This window comes from Desmodus rotundus, chromosome 8 (assembly GCF_022682495.2).
Source record: "Desmodus rotundus isolate HL8 chromosome 8, HLdesRot8A.1, whole genome shotgun sequence".
Classification (NCBI taxonomy): Eukaryota; Metazoa; Chordata; class Mammalia; order Chiroptera; family Phyllostomidae; genus Desmodus; species Desmodus rotundus.
This window is the reverse complement of record NC_071394.1, coordinates 103,585,920-103,610,966: the sequence shown is the minus strand read 5'-3', so window position 1 is coordinate 103,610,966 and position 25,047 is coordinate 103,585,920. Positions and strand designations below refer to the sequence as shown.

The 25,047-nt window shown below is 37.1% G+C and overlaps 1 protein-coding gene across 2 annotated transcripts in view; it reads left to right on the top strand.

The window, feature by feature from the left end:
* PPP2R3A (protein phosphatase 2 regulatory subunit B''alpha) overlaps positions 1-25,047 on the top strand; it is a 147,290-nt gene that overhangs the window by 73,208 nt on the left and 49,035 nt on the right. For both annotated transcript variants that reach the window (XM_053929347.1, XM_045199793.3), the window contains 5 exons: positions 2,047-2,121; positions 12,111-12,197; positions 17,513-17,669; positions 20,338-20,386; positions 20,841-20,930. In XM_053929347.1, the coding sequence (XP_053785322.1) occupies positions 2,047-2,121; positions 12,111-12,197; positions 17,513-17,669; positions 20,338-20,386; positions 20,841-20,930 (458 nt within the window). The remainder of the gene's footprint in view (positions 1-2,046; positions 2,122-12,110; positions 12,198-17,512; positions 17,670-20,337; positions 20,387-20,840; positions 20,931-25,047) is intronic.

Below are 25,047 nucleotides of genomic sequence, written 5' to 3'. Positions count from 1 at the left end.
TAAAAGATAAAGAGAGAATCTTAAAAGCAGCAAGAGAAAAGCAGAGTTATCTTCAAAGGAGTTCCTATGAGACTGCCAGCTGAATTCTCAAAAGAAACTTTGCAGGCAGGAAGGGACTGGCAAGAAATACTCAGTCATGAAAAGTAGGGACTGATAGCCAAGATTACTCTATCTAGCAAAGCTATCATTTAGAATGGAAGGGCAGATAAAGTGTTTCCTAAACAAGGTAAAGCTAAAGGAATTCATCATCACCAAGCCATTATTACATGAAATGTTAAAGGGACTTACTTAAGAAAAAGAAGATCAAAACTATGAACATGAAAAAGGCAACAAATTCACAACTGTCAACTGAATCTTTAAAAAACAAAAACAAAAACAAAAAACTCTAAGCAAACAACTAGAACAGGAACAGAATCACAGGTATGGAGATCATTTGGTCATTTGGAAGCTTATCAGCTGGGAGGGAGAAGGGGGAGAAGGGAAGAAAAGGTTCAGGGATTAAGAAGCATAATTGGTAGGTACAAAATAGACGGGGTGGGGGTTGTTAATAGTATAGGAAATGGAGAAGTCAAAAAACTTATATGCATGACCCATGGACATGAACTAAGGGGGGGGGTGTTGTTAGAGGGAAAGGGGATACCAGATGGAGGGGGGCAAATGGGGAACAAGTGGAACAACTGTAATAACATAATAAAATATACTAAAAAATAAAAATAAAAGTCTTGACTCCAAGTTTTTTTAAAAAAGAACTAAATGCAGTGTAGTATCCTGGAACAGAAAAGACATTAGGGGAAAAGTAGGTAAAATCTGAATGAGGTCTGTATTGTATCAATGTTCATTTCCTAGTTTTGGTAATTGTACTACGGCTTGTAAGTTGTCACCATTGTAGAAAGCTAGGAGGAGACCATAGGAAATTTCTCGGTAACATTTTTGCAACTTTTCCATAAGCTAAAATTATTTCCAAATAGCCTTGACTGGTATGGTGCAGTTGGTTGGGCATTGTCCAGCAAATCAAAAGGTTGCTGGTGCCCTGCCTGGGTTTCAGGTTCGGTCTCCGATGCGTGCAAGGGGCAGCCGATCAATGTTTCTCTCTCACATTGATGTTTTCCTCCCTCCCTTCTCCTCTCTCTAAAAATAAGTAAAATATTTTTAAAATAAAAAATAAAGAAATAAAATTATTTCCAAATAAAAAGTTAAAGAAATAGTAAAGGTCCATTGGTTTTAGACTCTGTTGGTAGGTATGCATAGCTAAACGGTCTGAAGAAAGAAAAAGACATAACTGATGTCTGTCAGCTGATGACTAACCATTTAATAGATTACTTCTACATTGGCATTGCTGTTGCCTTCAGTTATTAAATTAACAGTAATTATCTCTAATAGGTTCTTTAGACTCATTCAAAATGCTTTAAAAATCTAATTAGAAAATAAAAACAGTATCTCAGGGGTTTAATATTCTCTTAGTCGTCCATGAGAACAAGATTATTGGATTTTAAAATAAATTAAATAGCATTCTAAATTGAAAACAAATTTCTTCACATGGTTATTTTGATGGATATTAGGTGGCTCACACAACCTAACATAGATTTTAAGTTACTTGGCTACATGGCTTTTTTTTTTTTTTTCAAAATTTCTATGTCTCTAGGTTAAGAAAAAATTCCAGTTGGCTTGTGTCTATTACCCTTTCTGTGTAAATTTCACTTAGCAATCCCTACCAAGAACTGTGGGATGAATTTCTCTGACATACTTGATATATTAGAATTACAGTACATACCTCTAAAATATTTGATTCACAAATCACCAATACAGCTAAATTAAAATTCTAAGTTTTTATTGCAATGTATATGCATATTGAAGCACACATAAATATACTTGTGATAAAATTTAAATTTAAATTATTAATTACATTTTAAGTGCATTGTTCAATATTCTAAAATAGTGAGTTTGCTCAAATGGCAAAGTATTCTACAAGAAGAAAAAAATTCTGTAGGCATTATTAGTGGGATTTTTTTGTATGCTTAATTTAGTTTTGGTTTTGTTCTTTTTCAGGATGTGGTGGATACACACCCTGGCCTCACGTTCCTGAAAGATGCTCCAGAATTCCACTCCCGCTACATCACCACGGTAAGCTGAATCCTCTTTTGTCTTAATATAACTTAATAACCAGGCTTTCAGATTTTTATGCAAAAGGTAACATGGGCTATAATGATCATTTTAAGTGGAAAGAAAGTGCAGTAAAGTTGAATTAAGTATTCATATCTGTTTTCCCTTCTTATATGTAACCAGTGCTTAAGAGGTCTCTTGTATACAAAATTGAAGTAATATATTCATTCTGTCTGTTCTTATAAAGTATACCTTTTGCTATGTCATAAATATTGGTGCCCAGTTGGTCTTTGGCATTTAATACTGGAAAGGATTTTCAAGTCTTTCCCAGAAAAAGATGTGTATATATAGTACCTTAAAGTTAGAAGTGGCATTAAGAAATAGCTTGCATGTAGTCAGAAAACAATCATGTAAGAATTAAAATAACATAATCACAATCTCCTTTTTTGTGAGGTGGTCTCTCATCCCATTTCTCATGCACGGCCTCATTTCATCAGTCACAGGCAGCGTATGAATTATGAGTGAGAGCACACAGCAGCTGTGTCAGGCATTCTCTGCTCTGTCTCCCAGATGATCTTCGGAGGAATTCCAAAGATGAGCCCCACTCACACCTTACATTCATGGCCACACTCCAGTGAGATGGCCCTTGCCTCTAGCTCAGATCCCCCATTAAACAGAGCAGTCTTCTCTGAGGAAGAGCTTCTCATTCTTAGGGTACTTTTTGTTGGCCATGGATTTGTTGGGTTCTGTTGAGTTACAGAAAACTGCTGGGTTTTTTCCCTCCTACAGGAACTTCAGTCTTTGCTTTTATGTTGGTTTTCATCTCATAAAACTTTGAGACTTTAAGCCAGAAGGTGTCACTGTAATCTTAGACCATTTCAGAATTTATTTCTGCCTGTTAACCACAACATAAATTACCTCCACTCCATTACCCAGGCCAAGTCACCCTGCTTTCTCACTTGAATTACTCCTAATTGTTCTTCCTTCTTACACCTTCGTTGCCCTACAATCTAGTCTCCATAAAGCAAGACTTGTCCTTTGAAAATATAAGATCATGTTACTCCTCTGCTCAAACCCTCCAATAGTTTCCCATCTCACTGAGAATAAAAGCCAATCTTTGCCAAGAGTCTCTATAATCCAACCCTGCACACCCTCACATCCCCTGCCCTCAGAGCTTATCTCCTGCCACCCCCCAACAGAACTTGCTCACTCTGCTTCAGCCACTATGGCCTCACTGTTTCTGGAACATACCAAATGCAACTTCTGTCTCACGTGCTTTGTTCTTATTCTTTCCTCTACCTCTAACTCTCATTCTGTAGATTTCCACAATTTGCTCCCTCACTTCATCCAAATGTGTGACCAGATCTTTCTTTATTAGTGTGGCATTCTCTGATCACCCTCTGCCTTCTTTACTCTTCTTCTCTGTCTGCCCCCTCCCCCTACATTCTCTATTCCTTTCTTTTCTTTTATTTTTCTTCTTAGCTCTTATATCATCTGACATTGAAAATTTTATTGCTTATTGTCCATCTGGGATTTCTTTATATTTTCACTGCTATATCTCCAATACCTAGAATAGTGCCTGGCACATAACAGATGAACAGTAAATATTTATTGAGTAAGTGAAATTATTCATACTTAAGGATTCTACACATTAACTCTATCACCAATCCCAAAGGGAATTACTGGGTTCTAATTAATTGTTGAAAGTTCTGTAAACTCAGGGTATATTAATAGCATAGTTTAAAAAAGATCTTTAAAATAATTTTATCCAACCTTCTACCAATTCTCCAATTCTTCTACCAATGCTTTTTTAAAAAATATATATTTATTGATTATGCTATTATAGTTGTCTCATTCCCCCCCCCCACTCCACTCCATCCCGCCCACCCCCTCCCTCCCACATTCCCCCCCTATAGTTCATGTCCATGGGTCATACTTATAAGTTCTTTGGCTTCTACATTTCCTACACTATTCTTACCCTCCCCCTGTCTATTTTCCACCTATCATCTATGCTACTTATTCTCTGTACCTTTCCCCCCCTCTCCCCCTCCCACTCCCCTATTGACAACCCTCCATGTGATCTCCATCTCTATGGTTCTGTTCCTGTTCTAGTTGTTTGCCTAGTTTGCTCTTGTTTTTGTTTTAGGTGTGGTCGTTAATAACTGTGAGTTTGCTGTCATTTTTACTGTTCCTATTTTTTATCTTCTTTTTCTTAGGTAACTAACTCCCTTTAACATTTCATATAATAAGGGTTTGGTGATGATGAACTTCTTGAACTTGACCTTATCTGAGAAGCACTTTGTCTTCCCTTCCATTCTAAATGATAGCTTTGCTGGATACAGTAATCTTGGATGTAGGTCCTTGCGTTTAATCTTGGGGAATGTAATGATGATGTGCCTTGGTGTGTTCCTCCTTGGGTCCAGCTTCTTTGGGACTCTCTGAGCTTCCTGGACTTCCCGGAAGTCTATTTCCTTTGCCAGATGAGGGAAGTTCTCCTTCATTATTTGTTCAAATAAGTTTTCAATTTTTTGTTCTTCCTCTTCTCCTTCTGGCACCCCTATAATTCGGATGTTGGAACGTTTCAAGGCGTCCTGGAGGTTCCTAAGCCTCTCCTCATTTTTCCGAGTTCTTGTTTCTTCATTCTTTTCTGGTTGGATGTTTCTTTCTTCCTTCTGGTCCACACCGTTGATTTGAGTCCCAGTTTCCTTCGCATCACTATTGGTTCCCTGTACATTTTCCTTTGTTTCTCTTAGCATAGGCTTCATTTTTTCATCTGGTTTTCGAACAGATTCAACCAGTTCTGTGAGCATCTTGATAACCAGTGTTTTGAACTGTGCATCCGATAGGTTGGCTATCTCTTCCTTGCTTAGTTGTAGTTTTTCCTGGAGCTTTGAAGTGTTCTGTCATTTGGGCCATTTTTTTTTTTTTTTGTCTTGGCGCATCTGTTACTTTAAGGGGTGGAGCCTTAGGTGTTTACCGGGGCGGGGTTAGGCTGGTTGCTGCACTGTGATGCTGTACGTGGGGGAGGGGCCGAGAGGGAGCAATGGCGCCCCCTTCACTCTCCTCGGGATTTCAATCTTTCACTCTGATATCCACAATCAAACTGGGCCCGTCTGGTGCTGGTTCCCGAGTGGGTGGGCCTGTGCACACTCTAGGCCCCTGTGGGTCTCTCCAACGACCTCTCCCTTGAGGCTGGGAGTCTCTCCTGCTGCTGCCTCAATCCCCACAGGCGTTTTCAATCAGAGGTTTGAGGCTTTATTTCCCCGAGCTGGAGCCCTGGGATGTGCGGTCTGCTTCGCTCCCCGCCGTTCGTCCGGTATATCTATGTGCGAATGTGGGGTCGAGGGGTGCTACCCACCGGTCTGCCTGCCCCACTCTCCGCCCCTCTGAGTCCGGCCCTCTCGGTTTATCTGTGAGCGAATGTGGGGCCGCAGGGTCTGCTAGTGCTTGGATTGCCTGCCCCGTTTGTCCCACACTCCGCCAGTCTCGGTCCCACCACAGCCACGCAAGTCCTCTCCACCCCCGTGCCCGTCTCCACCCCTCCTACCGGTCTAGATGAATGTTTATTTTTTATTTCCTTGGTGTTGGACCCCCTTGCCATTCGGTTCTCTGTCAGTTCTGGTTGTGTGAGGAGGCACAGTGTGTCTACCTATGCCGCCATCTTGGTTCTCCCTTACCAATGCTCTTTATAGAGGACCCTTTATTGCAATTTATTCTTAGAAAAGATGTTAAAGAACAGAACTATAAAACAGAGATAAATTTTGTTTCTCTACACTTTTCTAGTATGGCATTTAAATATGATGGTCTGTAGTCAACTAGCAAGTCATCCCAAGGAAGTTTTATGATTTCAGAGTGAAAAGCCATGAAACACTTTTGTTCACATATAATTCACATCTTCTGAGAAATTCTGTTGTGTTAATTGTTGAACAAAAAGAACTACATTGGTCAATTTAGCCGGATACAATTAATTATCCCTGCAGGATATTTTCATGGCATTTGCACATTGTTATTTACATTTTAAAAATGTATACTTTATTGTTAGTATTATGCAACTTTATCCCAATTCACAAAAATTAATCCTTTATTCAGAGGTAGTCATTAAAGTGTAAAGTACTTATGATGAAATAATGACAACAGAGCAACTCAAAACAGCATCACAACATACAGAGTAAACCAGATCCAGCTGAGAAGATAAAATGTGAATCTGCATGTACTGAGATAAGTGTCTCTGTTGTGGTGGTAATCTGCTACTCCCAGCTACAAAAGAAAGTTGCAGATGAAAAGTATCCCAGTGAATGTCTGGAAACAAAACTTTATTGGACTGGTTATCTTTTCTCTCCAGTGCCTTTTCTGTTGTGAGAGTTGGTCAAATAGTAGCATGAAGTCATTGAAACTTTTACATTATTTCAGAGTACAGAGATTTTTTCTACAACAAATACAAAATAAGCTTTCTAATATGAAGTTAATTAATTTTGTCATTAAATTAAATTAGAGAGGCATAACTCGCTACCCTGCTCATGGCAAAGACAGATGAGATCACACTACTTCCCATGTATTTACAAAAATCAGCCTCAGAATTAATGACAAATATCTCAGAAAAAGCCAAATTAATTTATTGTATGACCCTATTGAATATTACATAATCTCAGTGGCACAGTTAATACAGGGTGGGGCAAACGTAGGTTTACCCCTCAGTGAGATACCACTTCACACTGGTGAGAATGGCCATCATAAACAAATCAACAAACAAGTGTTGGGGAGGATGTGGAGAAAAAGGAACCCTACTGCACTGTTGGTGGGAATGTAGACTGGTGCGGCCACTGTGGAAAACAGTATGGAATTTCCTCAGAAAACTAAAAATGGATCTGCCTTTCGACCCAGCAATTCCACTGCTGGGATTATATCCCAAGAACCCTGAAACACCAATCCAAAAGAACCTATGCAACCCAATGTTCATAGCAGAACAATTTACAGTAGCCAAGTACTGGAAGCAACCTAAGTACCCATCAGTAAATGAGTGAATCAAAAATCTCTGGTACATTTACACAATGGAATACTACACAGCAGGAAGAAAGAAGGAGCTCCTACCCTTTGCGACAGCATAGATGGAACTGGAGAGCATTATGCTAAGTGAAATAAGTCAGGTGGTGAGGGACAAATACCATATGATCTCACCTTTAACTGGAACCTAATCAACAAAAGAAAAAAGCAAGCAAAATATAACCAGAGACATAGAAATTAAAAACAATCTGATAGTAACCAGAGGGGAGGTGGGACTGGATAATGAAGGGAAGGGTTCATAGGAACTAGTATGAACCCTTCATACTAGTGTGAAAGGACACATGGACAAAACCAAGGGGGAGGATGGAAGCAAGGGAGGGAGGTGGGTTTGGGTGGGGAGGGAGAAGAGTGGTTGGGAAAAAATGCAGACAACTGTAATTGAACAACAATAAAATAATTTTTTTTAAAGTGGGTTTATAGTTCATATAGAAAATAATACAATAATTAATAAATAGTACAAGAATCAACTGTTTCATGTACTCACAACTGTAAACCCACCTTTGCCACACCCTGTATATTTTCTTTACATGCTAGAGTGATTCAGCCATTTCACTTTATGGTTAGAAGAAACTGCTTAAAAGAGTATTATTCAAATATTAGCTTATACATTAGCTTATATGTGGCACATATATGATGAAGAAAAGTTGGGCAACTTTTATTTTCTATTTATCACCGAAAACCTATGCTACAGACAAAAAGAATTTGTGTTTGTTTTACTATTTTATGGCTGTTTTTAGACTGCAAAAACAGAGCACCAACTGTTCGCACAGCAAATGAGGATATCACTACCCAAATAAGAGACTGCACCTAATGTCACTTAATATTCTCCTTTATTTCCAGAGAAGAGTTCACAGTGGAGAAATAAACCACTTAATACTGAATGAAAGTGAAAATTGGAAATAATAGCAAATTGTAGCCCTTGAGTTTGCAGTTTTGCATGCTGTGCTAAGAAATTGCCTTTGAATAAAAGACTGCTTATCCTAACGGGCATATGCTGACTTTTGAGGAAAGAGGTGCTCACAGGAGTTTTTAAAATAAGTGATGAGATTGAAAATCCTTCTTTATGACATTGGTGCTGGCAATAAAAAGATATTTCTGTGGCTTGCCCAGATGGTGTCTTAAAGATGTATTCAGTGTCTTGATTGACCTGAATCCATCACTTTTGGATGAAATGCCAGGATTTTAATTGTGAAGGACAAGGTACTAATATTTCCTGAGATGACTAAACTGTGGAGGAGACTGCTCATCACCAACAGCTGACCTCTTTCCCCTTGAGAATTTTTCCTCTTCACAGAGAAAGAGCTGATTTTTATTGTATAGATTTTTTTTTAATCCAAATTCAGCAGGATACCATGCAGAAATACTTTTCAACCAGTGTGAATCTGGAATGCATTCACCACTCCCCACCAAGTAGAAGAGCCAGACTTCGAGCGTTTAATTTAAGTTTGTTTGTCTGCTTTCAAGTCACCTACAGTGATCAATCTCTCTCTAATTTGTGCCTGTATTCGATCCACTCCTCAAAAACTATCTGACAGATTCACCAAACACTTACTTCCATTTCTGGTGACCTATAATTGTGAATTAGAGATTTCCAATTCTATAGAGTTAAAGAGAAAAAAAAAAAAGAAAGAAACTGACTTAAAATTAAAATTTTCTATCAAGTTGACTAAAGATCTCAGTGAAAAATTGTAAAATATCATTCCTTTCACTGGCCATAAATATTATTATTAATTTTAAAATTATGTTCTATTTGTTTTTAATGTAAATGATTTCTTTTTCATTTCCCTAAAAGTGGTAGACCAACGTTGGAGGGAAAAAATGTAATGTAGAACCAGCAGCTACATGCTCACACCACTAGATGGTGTCCCTACCTCAGTAAGCTAAAATGCTGAATCAGTAAGGTGGAAACCAATGTGCTGATGAAGTAGGGCCAGGAAATAAGGAGATTTAGGCAATGGAAAATGGATTACAGGTAAGTTTTTGTATAGCATTAGATGAGTAGGTTAGAAGAGGCTAAAACAGAAAATGCTTAACATTCTAAACATTTGCAAATCATAAAAATTCTGTTAAAAAATTGAACAGGAAAAGAATAAAATAAGAAAAATGCAGATTAAAGGTTTATAATTTTAAGTATAGCATAGTACTTCCATAAATAATATAAAATATTTTAGGAGTATATAAATATAAAATTTATAGAGATAGGAAACTTAGGCTTAAAGATAAATTTATATTCAAAATCAAGAACTAAGCACAAGAGTCTAATAATGTTCAACAAAGGAAAATTTGGTGTAATAGTATGTATTGAAATTGACTTTACAAACCACATCCAGCAATACATTAAAAAGATCATACACCATGACCAGGTGGAATTCATCCCACGGATGCAAGGATGGTACAATATTTGCAAATCAATAAACATAACACATCACATAAACAAAAGGAAAGACAAAAATCATATCATATATCAATAGATGCAGAAAAAGCATTTGATAAGGTACAACACCCATTTATGATAAGAACACTCAGCAAAGTGGGAATGAAATGAGTGCTCCTCAACCTAGTAAAGGCTATATATGAGAGACCTATAGCCAACATCATACTCAACAGGCCAAAACTAAAAAGTTCCTCACTAAGATCAGGAACAAGACAAGGTTGTCCCCTTTCACCACTTCTATTCAACATAGTATTGGAAGTCCTAGCCACAGCAATCAGACAAGAAAAAGAAATAAAAGGCATCCAAATTGGAAAAGAGGAAAGAGAACTGTCATTGTTTGCAGATGACATGATAGTGTCCATAGAAAATCCTATAGACTCCACCAAAAAACTGCTTGACCTAATAAATGAATTTGGCAAAACAGTGGGATACAAAATCAATATTCAGAAATCAAAGGCATTCTTGTATGCCAACAATGAAATATCAGAAACAGAAATCAGGAAAAAAATCCCAACAAGATTTAGATATGGCAACAAGACTTTGATATAACAACATGAAAAATAAAATACCTTGTAATAACCTAACCAAGGAGGTAAAAGACCTGTACTCAGAAAACTACACAACACTGAAGAAAGAAATTAAGGAAGACACAAACATATGGAAACATATACCGTGTTCATGGATTGTAATAATTAACATCATCAAATTGTCCATACTACCCAAAGCAATTTATAGATTCAATGCAATACATATTAAAGTACCAATGGCATATTTCACAGATATTAAACAAACACTTCAAAAATTTATATGGAACCGTAAATGACCCCGAATAGCTGCAGCAATTTTGAGAAAGAAGAGCAAAGTAGGAAGGATCACAATACCTGATATCAAACTGTATTACAAGGCCACTGTAATCAAAACAGCCTGGTACTGGCATAAGAACAGACACATGGACCAATGGAACAGAATAGAGAGCCCAGAAATAAACCCAAGTCTCTATGGTCAATTAATATTTGACAAGGGGGAGGCAATAGCATAAAGTGAAGCAAAAATAGCCTCTTCAACAAATGGCGTTGGGAGATCTGGACAGCTACATGCAAAAAAATGAAACTTGATCACCAACTTACACCATACACAAAAATAAATTCAAGGTGGATAAAAGACTTAAATATAAGTCGTGACACCGTAAAAGTCCTTCAGTAGAACATAAGCAGGAAAATCTCAGATACGCCACACAGCAATATTTTCACCGATACGTCCGTACCCTAGATCAAGGAGCATAAAGGAAAGAATAAACAAATGGGATCTCATCAAAATAAGTATCTTCTTCACAGCTAAAGAAAACAGCATTAAAATGAAAAGAGAACCAACAGTATGGGAAAACATATTTGCCAATGATACCTCAGACAAGAGTTTGATCTCCAAAATACATAAAGAACTCACACGACTCCATTGAAGAAGACAAGCAACTCAGTTAAAAAATGGACAAAGGACTTGAACAGACACTTCTCCAAGGAGGACATACAGAGGGTCCAGAGACATAGGAAAAGATGTTCAGCATCACTAGCCATCAGAGAGATGCAAATTAAAAAACCACAATGAGATATCACTTCACACTGGTCAGAATGGCCATCATAAACAAATCAACAAACAACAAATGTTAGAGAGGTTGTGGAGAAAAGGGAACCATACTGCACTGTTGGTGGGAATGCAGACTGGTGCAGCCACTATAGAAAACAGTATGGAATTTCCTCAAAATCTAAAAATGGAACTGCCTTTCGACCCGGCAATTCCACTGTTGGGATTATATCCTAAGAATCCTGAAACACCAATCCAAAAGAACCTATGCACCCCAATGTTCATAGCAGCACAATTTACAATAGCCAAGTGCTGGAAGCAACCTAAGTGCCCATCAGTAAATGAATGAATCGAAAAACTATGGTACATTTACACGATGGAATACTACACAGAAGAAAGAAAGAAGGAGCTCCTGCTCTTTGCAGCAGCATGGATGGAACTGGAGAGCATTATGCTAAGTGAAATAAGCCAGGCGGTGAAAGACAAATACCATATGATCTCACCTTTAACTGGAACCTAATCAACAAAACAAACAAGCAAGCAAAATATAACCAAACACATTGAAATTGGGAACAAGCTGACAGTAATCAGAAGGCAGAGGGGAGGGGGTAATGGGGGAAAAGGGTGAAGGGTTCACAGGTACAACTGTAAAGGACACATGGACAATAACAAGGAGGGGGGATGGGAGGGAGGTGGAGGTGCCTGGGGTGGTGGGGAGGGGTGGAGGGAGAAGGCAGAAAACTGTACTTGAACAACAATAAAAATCAAAAGTATTTTTAAAAAATTAAAAGTGTTAATTTTACTAGAAATGACAGTCGACTTAATCAAAAAGCCAAAACTTATCTGGTTCAAAGTATATTCATAAGATGTGATGGTCATTGGTAAAATAATTGATATCTTTAATGGTTTTATTTCATTTTGTTTTCCTTTGAACCAGGTTATTCAGAGAATATTCTACACAGTGAACAGATCTTGGAGTGGAAAAATTACTTCAGCAGAGATAAGAAAAAGCAACTTTTTGCAAGTATGCCTCTTATTGGAATTCACATATCAGGAGCAATTTAAATACTATTCTTATTTCATTTAACAAATATAATATTTGAGTGCTTATTGTATGCAGAGCTCTGTCACTACTTTCAGACATTCAGCATTTACCAGATACTTGGGGTGTGCTGGGGGGAACAGAGATGAATAACAAGGGATTTTTACATCAAGGCATGCACTGCAGAGCAAAAGGGAAAGTGCACAGCCATACCTGACTTGCAAAATATCACACAATAATGTATAATAAATATGCAAAGAAGATTTCACAGAAGGAATGATATGGGGTCTCGACCTTGGAGATACCAAGAATTTGCCAAGATAAAAAAATTAGAAGAAAAGAGGATTCCAGATAAAGGAGGCAGCATAAGCAAAGGCCCAGAAGCATGACAGTACAATATCATGCTCAGGAACTGCAGGAAGTCTTAAGTGGCCAAAGGCTCCACAGAGAAGAGTGACCAGTGATGAGTCCTGAGGGGTAAAATGAGGCTGAGTTGGGAAGGGCCTTGCTAAAGAAATAGAAAAATTTCAAGTTGATCCTTTCAGCAACAACTCTTTATCCAGGTCCTGCTGGGGAAAAGTACTGAAAATTCCTTTTAGGAAAGAGTACATTTCTTTCATTATTTTATTTATTTTATGAGAAAGTATTGACCACTAGTGGGAGCCTTTTACCAAGGTAATCTTCATGCCTAATTGTTCAAGCTTCTATTAACCTAAAAAAGGTGGAATTATTCACCCTTGAAAATACATGAAATATATTTTAAATGAATTATACTAAATGAATTTTAGGCTAATACATTAGACAATCTTATTTCCTCTTTTTTTTCCCATATTTATCTGGGACAAAGTAATGAAGACTTGGCAAAATTAGCAACCCATAATAGAGATACAAACTTCTTGTATTCTAAAATGAACAGTAATCATCACAGTTATTATTAACATTTATTGAATGCTTGGTGCATGCCTGGGCTCCCAGTATGTAACATGGAATGTGTTGAAATGACAATAATTACATAGAAGAGGCCTTATACCTCACATTCCTGAAGGACATTAGAGTTTGTAGTTTCTGGATCATTATTATAATCCATAATTTTTTTTTAATTGTGATAAAATTTGAGGCCCAAGTATGGTTGAATGACTTAGACAAGATCAAACATCAAGTAAGTGGCTGAACTGGAAAGAGAACTCAAGTGTTGTTTTTCCAAGAGCATGACATATTTTCCCCTCTATTTTCTCCCCTACCCCTCTCCTTAGCCTACCTCTTACATGACTCTATGCTCATAAAACATTCTAACAACATGAACATATCTGGAATAATAATCCGAAGTTACTGTTTATCTCTTCGCCCTGCCATTTCACCCTCTGTGGTTGTGTGTGTATGTGTGCGTGTATAAACATGGAATATTTATTTTCATTTTGTATGGCTGCTTTTTTGAGTTTTTTTAAATATATATGATCATACTATTCTGTTAACTTGGAGGGGGTTTTTTTGTTTTTTGGGTTTTTTAACTTAACAATATGTCTTAACATTCCCTTCATTCCCATTCAAATAAATCTATGTCATTCTTTTAACTACTACACAATCTATGGCATGCCTATACCACTTATAATTAATTATAAGTTCCTCTATTGATGATGTTCAAGTGATTTTCATATTTTCCCTGTACAGTGACGTAGTGAACATCCCTGTACTTTCCTCTCATGTGTATGTGAGTAAGAATTTCTCTAGAATAGACTACTGGGGGGGGAAATGCTGGATCAAATGGTATAAGCATTTCCAACTTGATAGATCCTGCCAATTTTCCTTTCTAAAATCTTGTACTTATCCATACTTACATCTACATACTTACTAACAGCAGAAGTTATTCATCTTTTTCATTTTATGAAAATGAGAGCCCCTTGCTTCTCAAGATTTGTTTTATGGTACACATTCCTCTTTTTATACATTAAAGAGCATTTTATAAAATAAAACATTACAGCAAATTTGGAAAACAGGAGGCGTAGGTAGACACACTGTATCTATCTCCTCGCACAACCAAAAGAAGGACAACAACAATTTAAAAACAAAAAACAACAACAACTGACAAAATCGAACTGTATGGAAGCCCAACAACCAAGGAGTTAAAGAAGAAACACTCAACCAGACCGGTACGAGGGGCAGAGACGGGCATCCGAGTGCATAGGACTCACTGCAAGGCGGCGACTGGAGGACGCAGGTGGGCAAAACTTCAGCTGGCCGGCGAGGCAGCAGCTGGTGGACCAGGCGATAGACCAAGCAACCCAGAGTTCCGGCGCGTGGAAATAAAGCCCAAACCTCTGACTGAGAACATCTGTGGGGGTTGCGAAACTCCCAACCTCACAGGAGAGTTCGTTGGAGAGACCCACAGGGTCCTTGAACATACACAAACCCACACACCTGGGAAGCAGCACCAGAAGGGCCCAATTCGATTGTGGGTAGCAGGGGAAGTGACTGAAAGCCGGCAGAGAGTGGAGCAAGCGGCCTTTTTCCCTCTTGAACCCCTCCCCCACATATAGCATCACAGCGCAGTGACAAGCATTACCCCGCCCTGGTGAATGCCTAAGGCTCCGCCCCTTTACAAAACAGGTGCGCCAAGACAAAAAAAAAATGGCCCAAATGAAAGAACCGATCAAAGCTCCAGAAAAAATAGAACTAAGCAAAGAAGAGATAGCCAACCTATTAAATTGAAAGCACTGGTAATCAGGATGCTCACAAATTAAATGAAAAAATGAAGGCTATGCTAAGAGAAACAAAGGAAAATGTACAGGGAACCAATAGTGATGGGAAGGAAACTGGAATTTAAATCAATGGTGTGGACCAGAAGAAAGAAAGAAACATCCAACCAGAAAAGAATGAAGAAACAAGAACTCAAAAAAATGAGGAGAGGCTTAGGAACTTCCAGGACATCTTTAAACGTTTCAACATCTGAATTATAGGGGTACCAGAAGGAGAAGGGAAGAGCAAAAAATTGAAAACTTACTTGAACAAATAATGAAGGAGAACTTCCCCAATCTGGTGAAGGAAATAGCCTTCCAGGAAGTCCAGGAAGCTCAGAGAGTCCCAAAGAGGCTGGTCCCAAGGAGGAACACACCAAGGCATATTGTAATTACATCCCAAGATTAAAGATAAGGAGAGAATCTTGGAAGTAGCAAGAGAAAAGGACACAGTTACCTACAAAGGAGCTCCCATAAGACTGTCAGCTGATTTCTCAAAAGAGACCTTACAGGCAAGAAGGGGCTGGCAAGAAGTATTCCAAGTCATGAAAGGCAAGGACCTACATCCAAGACTGCTCTATCCAGCAAAGCTTTCATTTAGAATGGAAGGGCAGATAAAGTCCTTCTCAGATAAGGTCAAGTTAAAGAAGTTCATCATCACCAAACCCTTATTATATGAAACGTTAAAGGGATTTATCTAAGAGAAAGAAGATAAAAAATACGAACAGTAAAATGACAGCAAACTCACAGTTATTAACAACCACACCTAAAACAAAAACAAAAGCAAACTAAGCAGACAACTAGAACAGTAACAGAACCGCAGAAATGGAGATCACATGGAGGGTTATCAACAGAGGAGTGGGAAGGGGAGAGGGGGAGGGAAAGGTACAGAGAATAAGTAGCATAAATGGTAGGTAGAAAATAGACAGGGGGAGGGTAAGAATAGTGTAGGAAATGTAGAAGCCAAAGAACTTATATGTATGACCCATGGACATGAACTATAGCGGAGGAATGTGGGAGGGAGTGGGTGTGTAGGATGGAGTGGAGTGAACGGGGGTAATGGGACAACTGTAATAGCATAACCAATAAAATATATTTAAAAAACAATCAGAAATGAAAGAGGAGATATTACAACTGATACTGTAATAGGGTACAAAAAAATTGGAAAACAAGAAAAATCACATTCTATGACCATAATACAACGAATACCATTTTTGTGTGTGTTTTTCTAGTCTCGTTCATATGCATATTTGGAATTTAAGATTTTACATAGCTCTTAGTGTGTACAATTGTGTATTGTATATTTCGTATTTACCACATCATAGTTTTCCTTTATTTCTGTGTAGACCTTATAATTTTTACTGGATGCGTAATCTCCCATTGAGTAGAATTCCCATAATTTAATAATTTATGTTGTTTTCAATTTGACAAAGCATTTTGTTTTCCCAGTATTAACATTTAAAAAAATTTTTTTCATCAAATTAATATAGTTGCATTATGAAATAGTCACCTTTGTCCCTTAATGGTTTTTACCTTGAATTCCATTTTGTATTGCCATAATATTGACATTTCTTTCTATTAAGATTTAGATAATATGTATATTTTTAACATCATTTTTTTAAACCTTTTAAATTTTATTTTAGACTTATCTCTTCTGGACAGCTTATATCTAGATTTGTTTTGGGTGTTCGGTTTTTAGACTCAATCAGAAAATCTTTTAGTAGGGAGATTTAACTCATTATCTTTATTGTTGTTATCGATATATCACATATCATTTGTCATTTCATTTTATTTTTTCTATTTCCTAAGTTTCCTTTGGTTTCTTCTTTCTGAATCTTTCTTTTCTTAAAATGTCTTCTTTATCTGCCCACTTATATGATAATTTGGCTAATTTTAAGAATTATGGTTTCAAAATCATTATTTCTGTTGTTTTCCCTAAGGGTGCACAGTGAGTCAGGGGAGACCCAGGTTTACTTCCAGCTCAGGGCTCTGAGGCTTTGCCCCCACCCCACCAGGCTTCTTTGCCTGGCCACCACACATCATCACAATGGTATACATAAGTCATCTTCATGGTAAACTTCATTTCATTAAAAAAACCAAGCCCTATCTGTGGATGCCCCACTCTTCATAATAGAACAGATGGTCACTCTGCCTAATCTCTTTCTTTGTTAAGTGATGTTAATCACTTAGCATCACTTTGAAGTTAAAAAACGATGTCAGTATATGGCCATGTAACTAAGCCTGTTGTCTAGTTGTTTGGTGCTTGCTGCTCTGGTGACCTCTGATAGGCTGCAGCCCCCTTGGTGATGGTCCTTTCCTTTTCCTGCTATTAAATCCTCCACAGCATCTAACCCTTTGCTAAGCATATTACAGAGCTTATAAATGCTTATAGTTTGATCAGGTGATTAAAGGGAGGATGAGGTTGCCTATTAAAGTTCCTGGTTTGATACCAAAACCAAAACTTTTAATTCAATTTAAAATAAAAACTTACTAGATTCTGTATAATGACCAAAGCTGGATTTATCATAATTTTAAAATAAATTTTCTTTATCTATGCCATTTCAGACTCTAGCCCTTTTGGAAGAAGAGGAAGATATAAACCAAATCACAGACTACTTTTCCTATGAACATTTTTATGTAATTTATTGTAAATTCTGGGAACTAGATAGTGATCATGACCTCTACATCAGCCAGGCCGATTTATCGCGATACAATGACCAGGGTGAGTTTCCATAGATGTTTAGACTTAACTGTTTGAAGAAGGCAACAGTTACATAAATTTTCCCCACTCATTATGGGGAATTCCCATTTCTTAAATTCTGTACTCTTTAAAGACCAAGACTTTTTAAGTGGTAACGAGTGAAAATGCTAATTTTTTATTTAGAATCCAGGTGTAGGAGAAGGGGTTTATTGGAGGTAAGTAAGCAGTTAAGAGTCTTAGTTTTGATGAATTGGAGAGTCTATGAAGTGATGTTTATTTTCTGATTATGAATTGAATAAGATCCACACCTGTGTAAAATTTATTTGAAAAAGGATATGTATATACCTTTATAAATTTCTTATTTTATAACATTTATACACAGCCATGGATGAAAATATTTTTTCTGATGGACCAGTGTTTTCAAGGACACTTATAAAAACTTACCTTTTGGAATTTAGTTCCAGAAAAGATTATGGGTTTTGGCTGATGAATTTTATATACTTTAACTTGTCAAAAACCAAAAAATCACATATCACATACCCTTTTTGTTTCATTTTTACCAGTAGTCAACTTAGAATCTATTACCTACTGATTTAATATTTTAACAAAGCACCAAGCTATATTGATTCATTCATTCTTCTAAGATTGACCCTGTTCTGTTTTAAATTGTCTTCTCAGGCACTGTTGTTTTTTTAAATCAGCCTTTTACCTTTTAGATGCAGCAGAGTACAAATCTTATGTAAATGCATTGAATTTTACCCCCGCTACTTGGCATATCTGTATTCATCTTGAGAAAAGGTTCATTCCATATGATACCAAGTTTTATAGAACTTTCATATTTAAGAAACAGAGTTCTGCCTCTCAAATTCTCAGGTGTCACCCAGACATGAAAAGGAAAATACTCAAATATACTTATTTGATAAGCATTTTAGTACTATATCCTCTCTTCTTCAAGTATGCATAACCTTCCCGTCACCAAAATAGCATAAAAATGGAGATACTCATCTGGTCAGCCTTAGTAGCAATGCACCTTCTAATTACCAGGGGCCAGATCATCTGTCTGTGAGCCAGCCTCCCGAGGTCATGAAAAACCCTATGGGCTCTAAAGCGCCCTGTCTGGCTGACATAAGCGTAATTCTCAGTATGTCCCAAATTATAGTATATCCACACATACAGCTCATATAGGCACGTTAAAGGGATGAAGTCCAGAAAAACAAGTATCCAGGCCTGTATGACAAAGGGGCCCCTGAAACTCTATAATTGTCCACCCTCCAACCTGTCCTTAATGGGACAATATGGTCTTCAGTTTTAGGATGCTAAACATTCCAAATCTAAAGAAGACTTTCAGAAATACTTTAGCTGTGAAATTAAATATCCTTGCTTTTTCTATACGGCTCTCTTTTTTTCTATGTAGTTCAAATTATTAACCCCATAAACCAACGTTCAACAAAGTCTAGAGGGTCCTTCTGAAAGCTTTGATTTGTAGGCAGACATGGCTGTGCTGACCCCCATATTCTCAGCACTCTTTAGCCAAACTAACTTACCTTTATGTTGACTGTACCTAACTTTGTGCAGGAGAGTTAGATGCTGAATACTCCTAAGTCTCAAAAGGCCTTATCATTGGTTCTAAAATTTTAGTGTGCATGCCATCGTCTAGGACACTTGTTAAAAGAACAGATTTCTGTCCTTACCCAATCCCTAGGTCGGAGATCCATTGTCATTTTCTTTTTTAAAAACTAATGGTTTTGGTTATTTTGAGCCCACAATGAGGTACACTACTCTAGAGCAGTGATTTTTAAAACATGCAATACCCAACTATTCAGTCAGGGGTCCTGACCTCTTTTCCCTTAGATTGGCAGATAAAAAATGACAACAGCCAAAAAAAACAATAGCCATCTGGTGGAAATGAGTCAAAATTGTACAATTTTATACCTATTTTTTGTCAGATGAGCAAAAACCATACATTTTTTTGTGTACTGCAGAATTTTAGTAATTTGTTTCCATATGTGCCATGAGATAAAAATGGTTGAAAATCTCTGCTCCAAATTACCTAGCATCTATCATCAAAAGCAACACACTATCTTAAGATATATTTACCTGTCTCTTTGAATAAAACTTAGTGATGGAATTTCTAAAAATTATACATTATAGCATGTTTTATCCTGGACTTATATAAAATGAGAATATAAAAACTGTATGTTTATGGTATGTTTTGGTATCTTTTGTAAGTCTACCTGAAAGCATTCTTCACTGTTTTAATCAATATCCCTTATACTAGGAGCTGATGATTAGTTCCCCCTTGAACTGAATGCTAGGATAAAATTTGTCTTGTTTTAAAGGAAAAAATTATCTTACTAGATAACAAGATCAATTCAATTTCTACACACTTTCGTCTTAGATGTCAGGGTGTCCAGAACTAACTTGGTGCTTAACTATACTGATACATTCCAGCTGTCAGGGACATCCATTAGCTTGTTCTTTTTTTTAAATTATTAATTGACTGAGCCACCCCAAATTCTTATTTTCAGAAAGTATACATTATGCAGAAGTAATATTTTAACTACCAATATTTTCTCATGGAAGATAATATTATGTTTTAACTTGTAGCTACTGAAAACAAATTTCCCCAAAGTGCTGCCTTTATGGAGCATGTTTTTAACCAGCTTTGTCCTTTTTTACTTTTATTTAGCTTCATCAAACAGAATTATTGAAAGGATATTCTCTGGGGCGGTAACAAGGTAAGAAAAAGCATCTGAATTTAAAAATAGACCACGAGTAAAACTGTAACAAGGCTTCCTGCATAATGTAGCAGTGTTGTAGGTCAGATATCACCCTGCAATACATATAATCATGGCTTCGCACAAACAGATGTAGTTCTTCAATATATGAGTATTAGTCCTTTATCTAAATACAGGTAGCAGGATTTGATCCTGGTGATTATTTGCATTTAAATGACAAGCCAGATTTTTTTCTACATATTTGCAAATTCCTTCTGGTTTTACCCTCTAGGCCTTCTAAAACAAGGTAGACCATCAAAGGGGTTGCCCTTGTGAGGGTTCCAGCATTCTAATTTTTTTTAATTTAATTTAATTTCCAAAGGAAGATATTACTTTATTTCTTTATCTATCATTCTACTGAATTTATCTGAGTAATTTCTCAGGAAACTTCATGTGTTTTGTTTTTCTTCCCCAGGGGCAAAACAGTACAGAGAGAGGGAAGAATGAGCTATGCAGATTTTGTTTGGTTTTTGATATCTGAGGAAGATAAAAGGAACCCTACCAGGTATGGCTTCTAAGTTTCCTTTGCCAAGATGTTAAACACATGAACAAAGTTTGAAAAAGTCAGGATGAACACCTAGTGAGTGCCCACTCAACCTAGTGGTACCAAGATGGATTAGACAGAGTCTCTGCCTCTCAGACCGAATCCAGAGTTTCACAGCACATCAAGAAAAGTGTTGTTACCCCCAGAAACAAAGGTGTAGTGACATGTGACCTATCCCGAGGGGTAAGTAGGACTAGTAAACATTTATATGGAATGTGGGAATAGATACTGTGAATTTCTGTTTTATGATCTTTATGGCTCAGTAGTGAATAGGACAGGGAAAGAAGAGCAAATTGTGGATGAAGTTAGTATCATCTTGAAACCAACACCAGAGAATCACATACAAGAAAATAAAACTGCAGACTAGCATATGTTATGAAGATAGACCCAAAAATTATTTCCAGAATACTAACAACTCAAAGTTCAACTTCTCAACTTGTCAGGCCCCTCTTCCAGAATCAGCAGATGCCCCAAGGGAAAGAGGTTCTCAAATGCTAGGCTGCTCCTCTCTGGCTATCCCTTTTAGATCTGGCATCCTAATTTTTCACTGCCCTTTTAATAGTCCAGTGCCTTCAAACAGAATTTTTCTCCAGATGTTCTTTGGGAAAGGGGCACAAATTTAACCGAAACTCTTAGTTCATCATTACCAGAAGCAGAACCCTTCAGATCAACTTTTCATACCTTGAGATCCATGACTGGATCTCTGTTTACAAAATTTTGCCAAAAGAGGTTTTTTGAGTCAAAAGGTTTCTTTTGTGCCCCTTTTCTGCCTTTCATGTTGCCTTTCTCCTAACAGCTAACATGTTGATGAGGCTTTATTCTTTGCCAGTAACAAGTATTTCATACACAAAGGCTTACTTGATCCTCATATCACTATGAGTTTAGGTTATCAGCTGTCCCATTTTATACTCGAGGAAACAGAAGTCCTCAGAGATTGTGCACCTAGTAAGTGACCTAGCTTGGATTCATTCATTCCAGGTCTGTATGACTCCAAATCCTGAGCTTGTTAGCATATACGGCTCATGATACAGGACAGCATGTGTACATGTCTCTCTTCCACCAGCGAGGCTATGGAATCCCTAAAGAAGATTTCTTATGGTATTCTGAAATTCCTACTGTTGAAGAGACTCAAAATTAGCCTACCACAGAAGAAAGTAACTCCTGATTTTGACTTGTTGATGTTTATTTCCTTGGTGCCTACTGGCACTTACTTGCCACCCCATGTACTTGTTCTGTGTTTCACATTGCTTTCCTAAATCGGCAGGTGAGCACAAGACCATTAAACTTAACCTTTAACATAATGAAGAAAATATCTGTACATCAAAATCAAACTCTTATTTAACAAAATGTAGTAGGCAGCACTTTGCAAAATTTAGGTTTGTGGCTTATGAAAGACGTGGTGGAAAGAAAGAATGCACTTACTAAAGTGTGATGAGTGCTGCATAAAATATTGCAAGTCCTCACTTAATGCTGCCAATAGGTTCTGTGACTTTAAGGAAAACGACGTATAATGAAACCAGTTTCACCATAGGATAATTGATGTACACAAGTTCCTGTAGCACCTCATCAGCATCGTAACAAAACAATGTTGAGTGAAATGAAGTTATTCAAGGACCTGTGGTACTGCTTACAAAGTTAGGATCTTGAGTCTTTCCTGTGCCTGCTCCTGTCAGTGTTAGAGACAGAAGTGTCTTTGGGTAAACTGTGTTTTATGGACAGGCTCTTGCAGCCCTCTTTTCATGTGTCATTTAACCACCCTTCACTCCTGGTTTTTATCGTGTTCTTCTAGCTCAGTCTTCTAACTAGGTGTTCTCTCCACCAACTATCTCATTCTCCTTTGAGTCTGAGGGCAATTGGCCAGTGCCTTTGAAGGTAGTAGGTACTTAAATATGCATACTGAATATGCAAAGTAATATACATTTAGTTACTTCCTAAGCAATAATGGAGTTTCCTATAACTTTCTTCTTCAATAGCTTATAGGAGTTTATGTCAGGGATGAGAAATCTCCAGACCAGAACTTAATTTTATTCAGCCTAAGGACAAGGGCAAGAAGTAATCTTGTTTATGTCTACAATTGTACAAATACAGTTTGCCACGAATACAATTATACTTTAAAACCAAAAATTGGTGTCAGATATGGCAAAAATTTAATACTGGTTCTCTTTGGGAAGTTATTCCTTTTGTGGGTTGGTTTGTTTGTTTGTTTTCAATTTTCCTGTCATGAATAGTCATTACTTCTAGACTCCGAGATAATGTTACCTTTGGTAAGAAAAAAAGAAAATCTGCATTGAAAAAACTTTAGAAAGTATCTATTATTTCCAATAAGAAAATTCCCTCTGAACATGTCCGGTATGTGTTTAGGCATCCAGTCAGCCCCTGCTTCTAAATTTTCAGGAACAAATAACTATATACTGACGTATATTGTTTTACTTAGCTAGCTTTACCCCAAAACATTATCTCTGTTGTACGTTGATCCTTTTGTATGCTCTCTAATACCTACAGAATTGCATCTGATTTATCTGCCACATCATGCTCTCAGCTGTTTAAAGGTAGCTATCATGTGACTTTGGCAAATATTGAGGCAGTATATCTGTCTTTGCATTCTAACTTTCTTTTTCTCTTATGGGCTGTTACAAAGAACTGCAGTGTGTGCTTTAGCTTTATCTATTGTACAGACTCTTGTATCTTGTTCTTAATTGAAAATGCAACTGACTTAAATACTTTAGTTTATATTTCTCAGTAAAATGAGTTAATTTTCACTTCAGTCCTATTAGGTACTTGTCAAAATCAAGAGTTGTTTTGTTTCTATTATCCTCATTTTTATTATCTTAAGTAATAAAGAATTTTAAGGCACCAAGAAACCTTAGAGACCAAAGGACAGTCTACTGCCCTTTTAGTACTACTCAGGACCTGGAGAGCATTGTGCTAAGTGAAATAAGTCAGAGAAAGACAAGTACCCTATGATTTCACTCATGTGGAATCTAATGAACAAAATAAGCTACCAAACAAAATAGAGACAGACTCATAGATAGAAACAGACGGACAGCTGTCATAGGGGAGGTAGCTTGGGGAATGGGTGAAAAAAGATGAAAGGATTAAGTAAAAAACAACAACAACAACAACAACTCAGACACAGACAACAGTGTGGTGATTAACAGAGGGGATGGGAGGTAGGGGAGGTAGAAGATGTAAAGAGGAGATAAATGGTGATGGAAGGAGACTTGACTTGGGGTGGTAAACACTCAGTGCAGTGTACAGATGATGTATTATACAGTTGTGCACTTGAAACCTATGTAATTTTATTAACCGATGTCATCCCACTAAATTCAATTTAAAAAAAAGAAAAGAAATACATCAGGAAAAAACAATGACAGTGTATAACAACCACATATTACGACATTAATTGTAGCCCTCTACTCATGAGCTCTCTCCCCAAGGTTTTTCTCATAATCAGGAAATGTTTCAAAGTAGGGTAGTATTCTGTCCCTTTTAAAACTCAGATGTGCTAAGTCTGGACCTCACCATGGCCAAACTCTATCACCTCCTATTCATTGGGTCCAGTGAATGTCTGCTCTATTCTTTGATGGTAACATTAAACATCAAGCTGGTACAATTTTTAAAATAGATTTCTCAAAAGAACTTTGCAAGTGTTAAAAGTTCAGTTTGTTACAATAATTTAAAATTTATCTTTCTGGATAAAGATGTACACATCGTAGTTTGACTTACTTGAAAACAATTAATAGTCACCACTTCGTTATTTTCACATTTCTCTCCTCAAAGAGATTTTTAAAACCATTAACTGTACAAGGGCTCTTAATATGTCTTAAAGTCTACAAATGGGAATTTAATCAAGGGTCTCCAAGAACTGTCTCTTGGGAAGTTTTACTTTGCCATAAATCAGCTCTTTATAGAAAAATATTGTTCCTTGTTGCCAGTTAATGCTGTTGGCTTTATATTCTATGATTAATTGATGACACGGCTATACTTGCTACCATAAGTGACAGTGCTAAGTGATAACACAGCCTAATAGAATGTGAATAAGCTTCTGGTAAAGATAGCAACTTAACCACATGTAGTA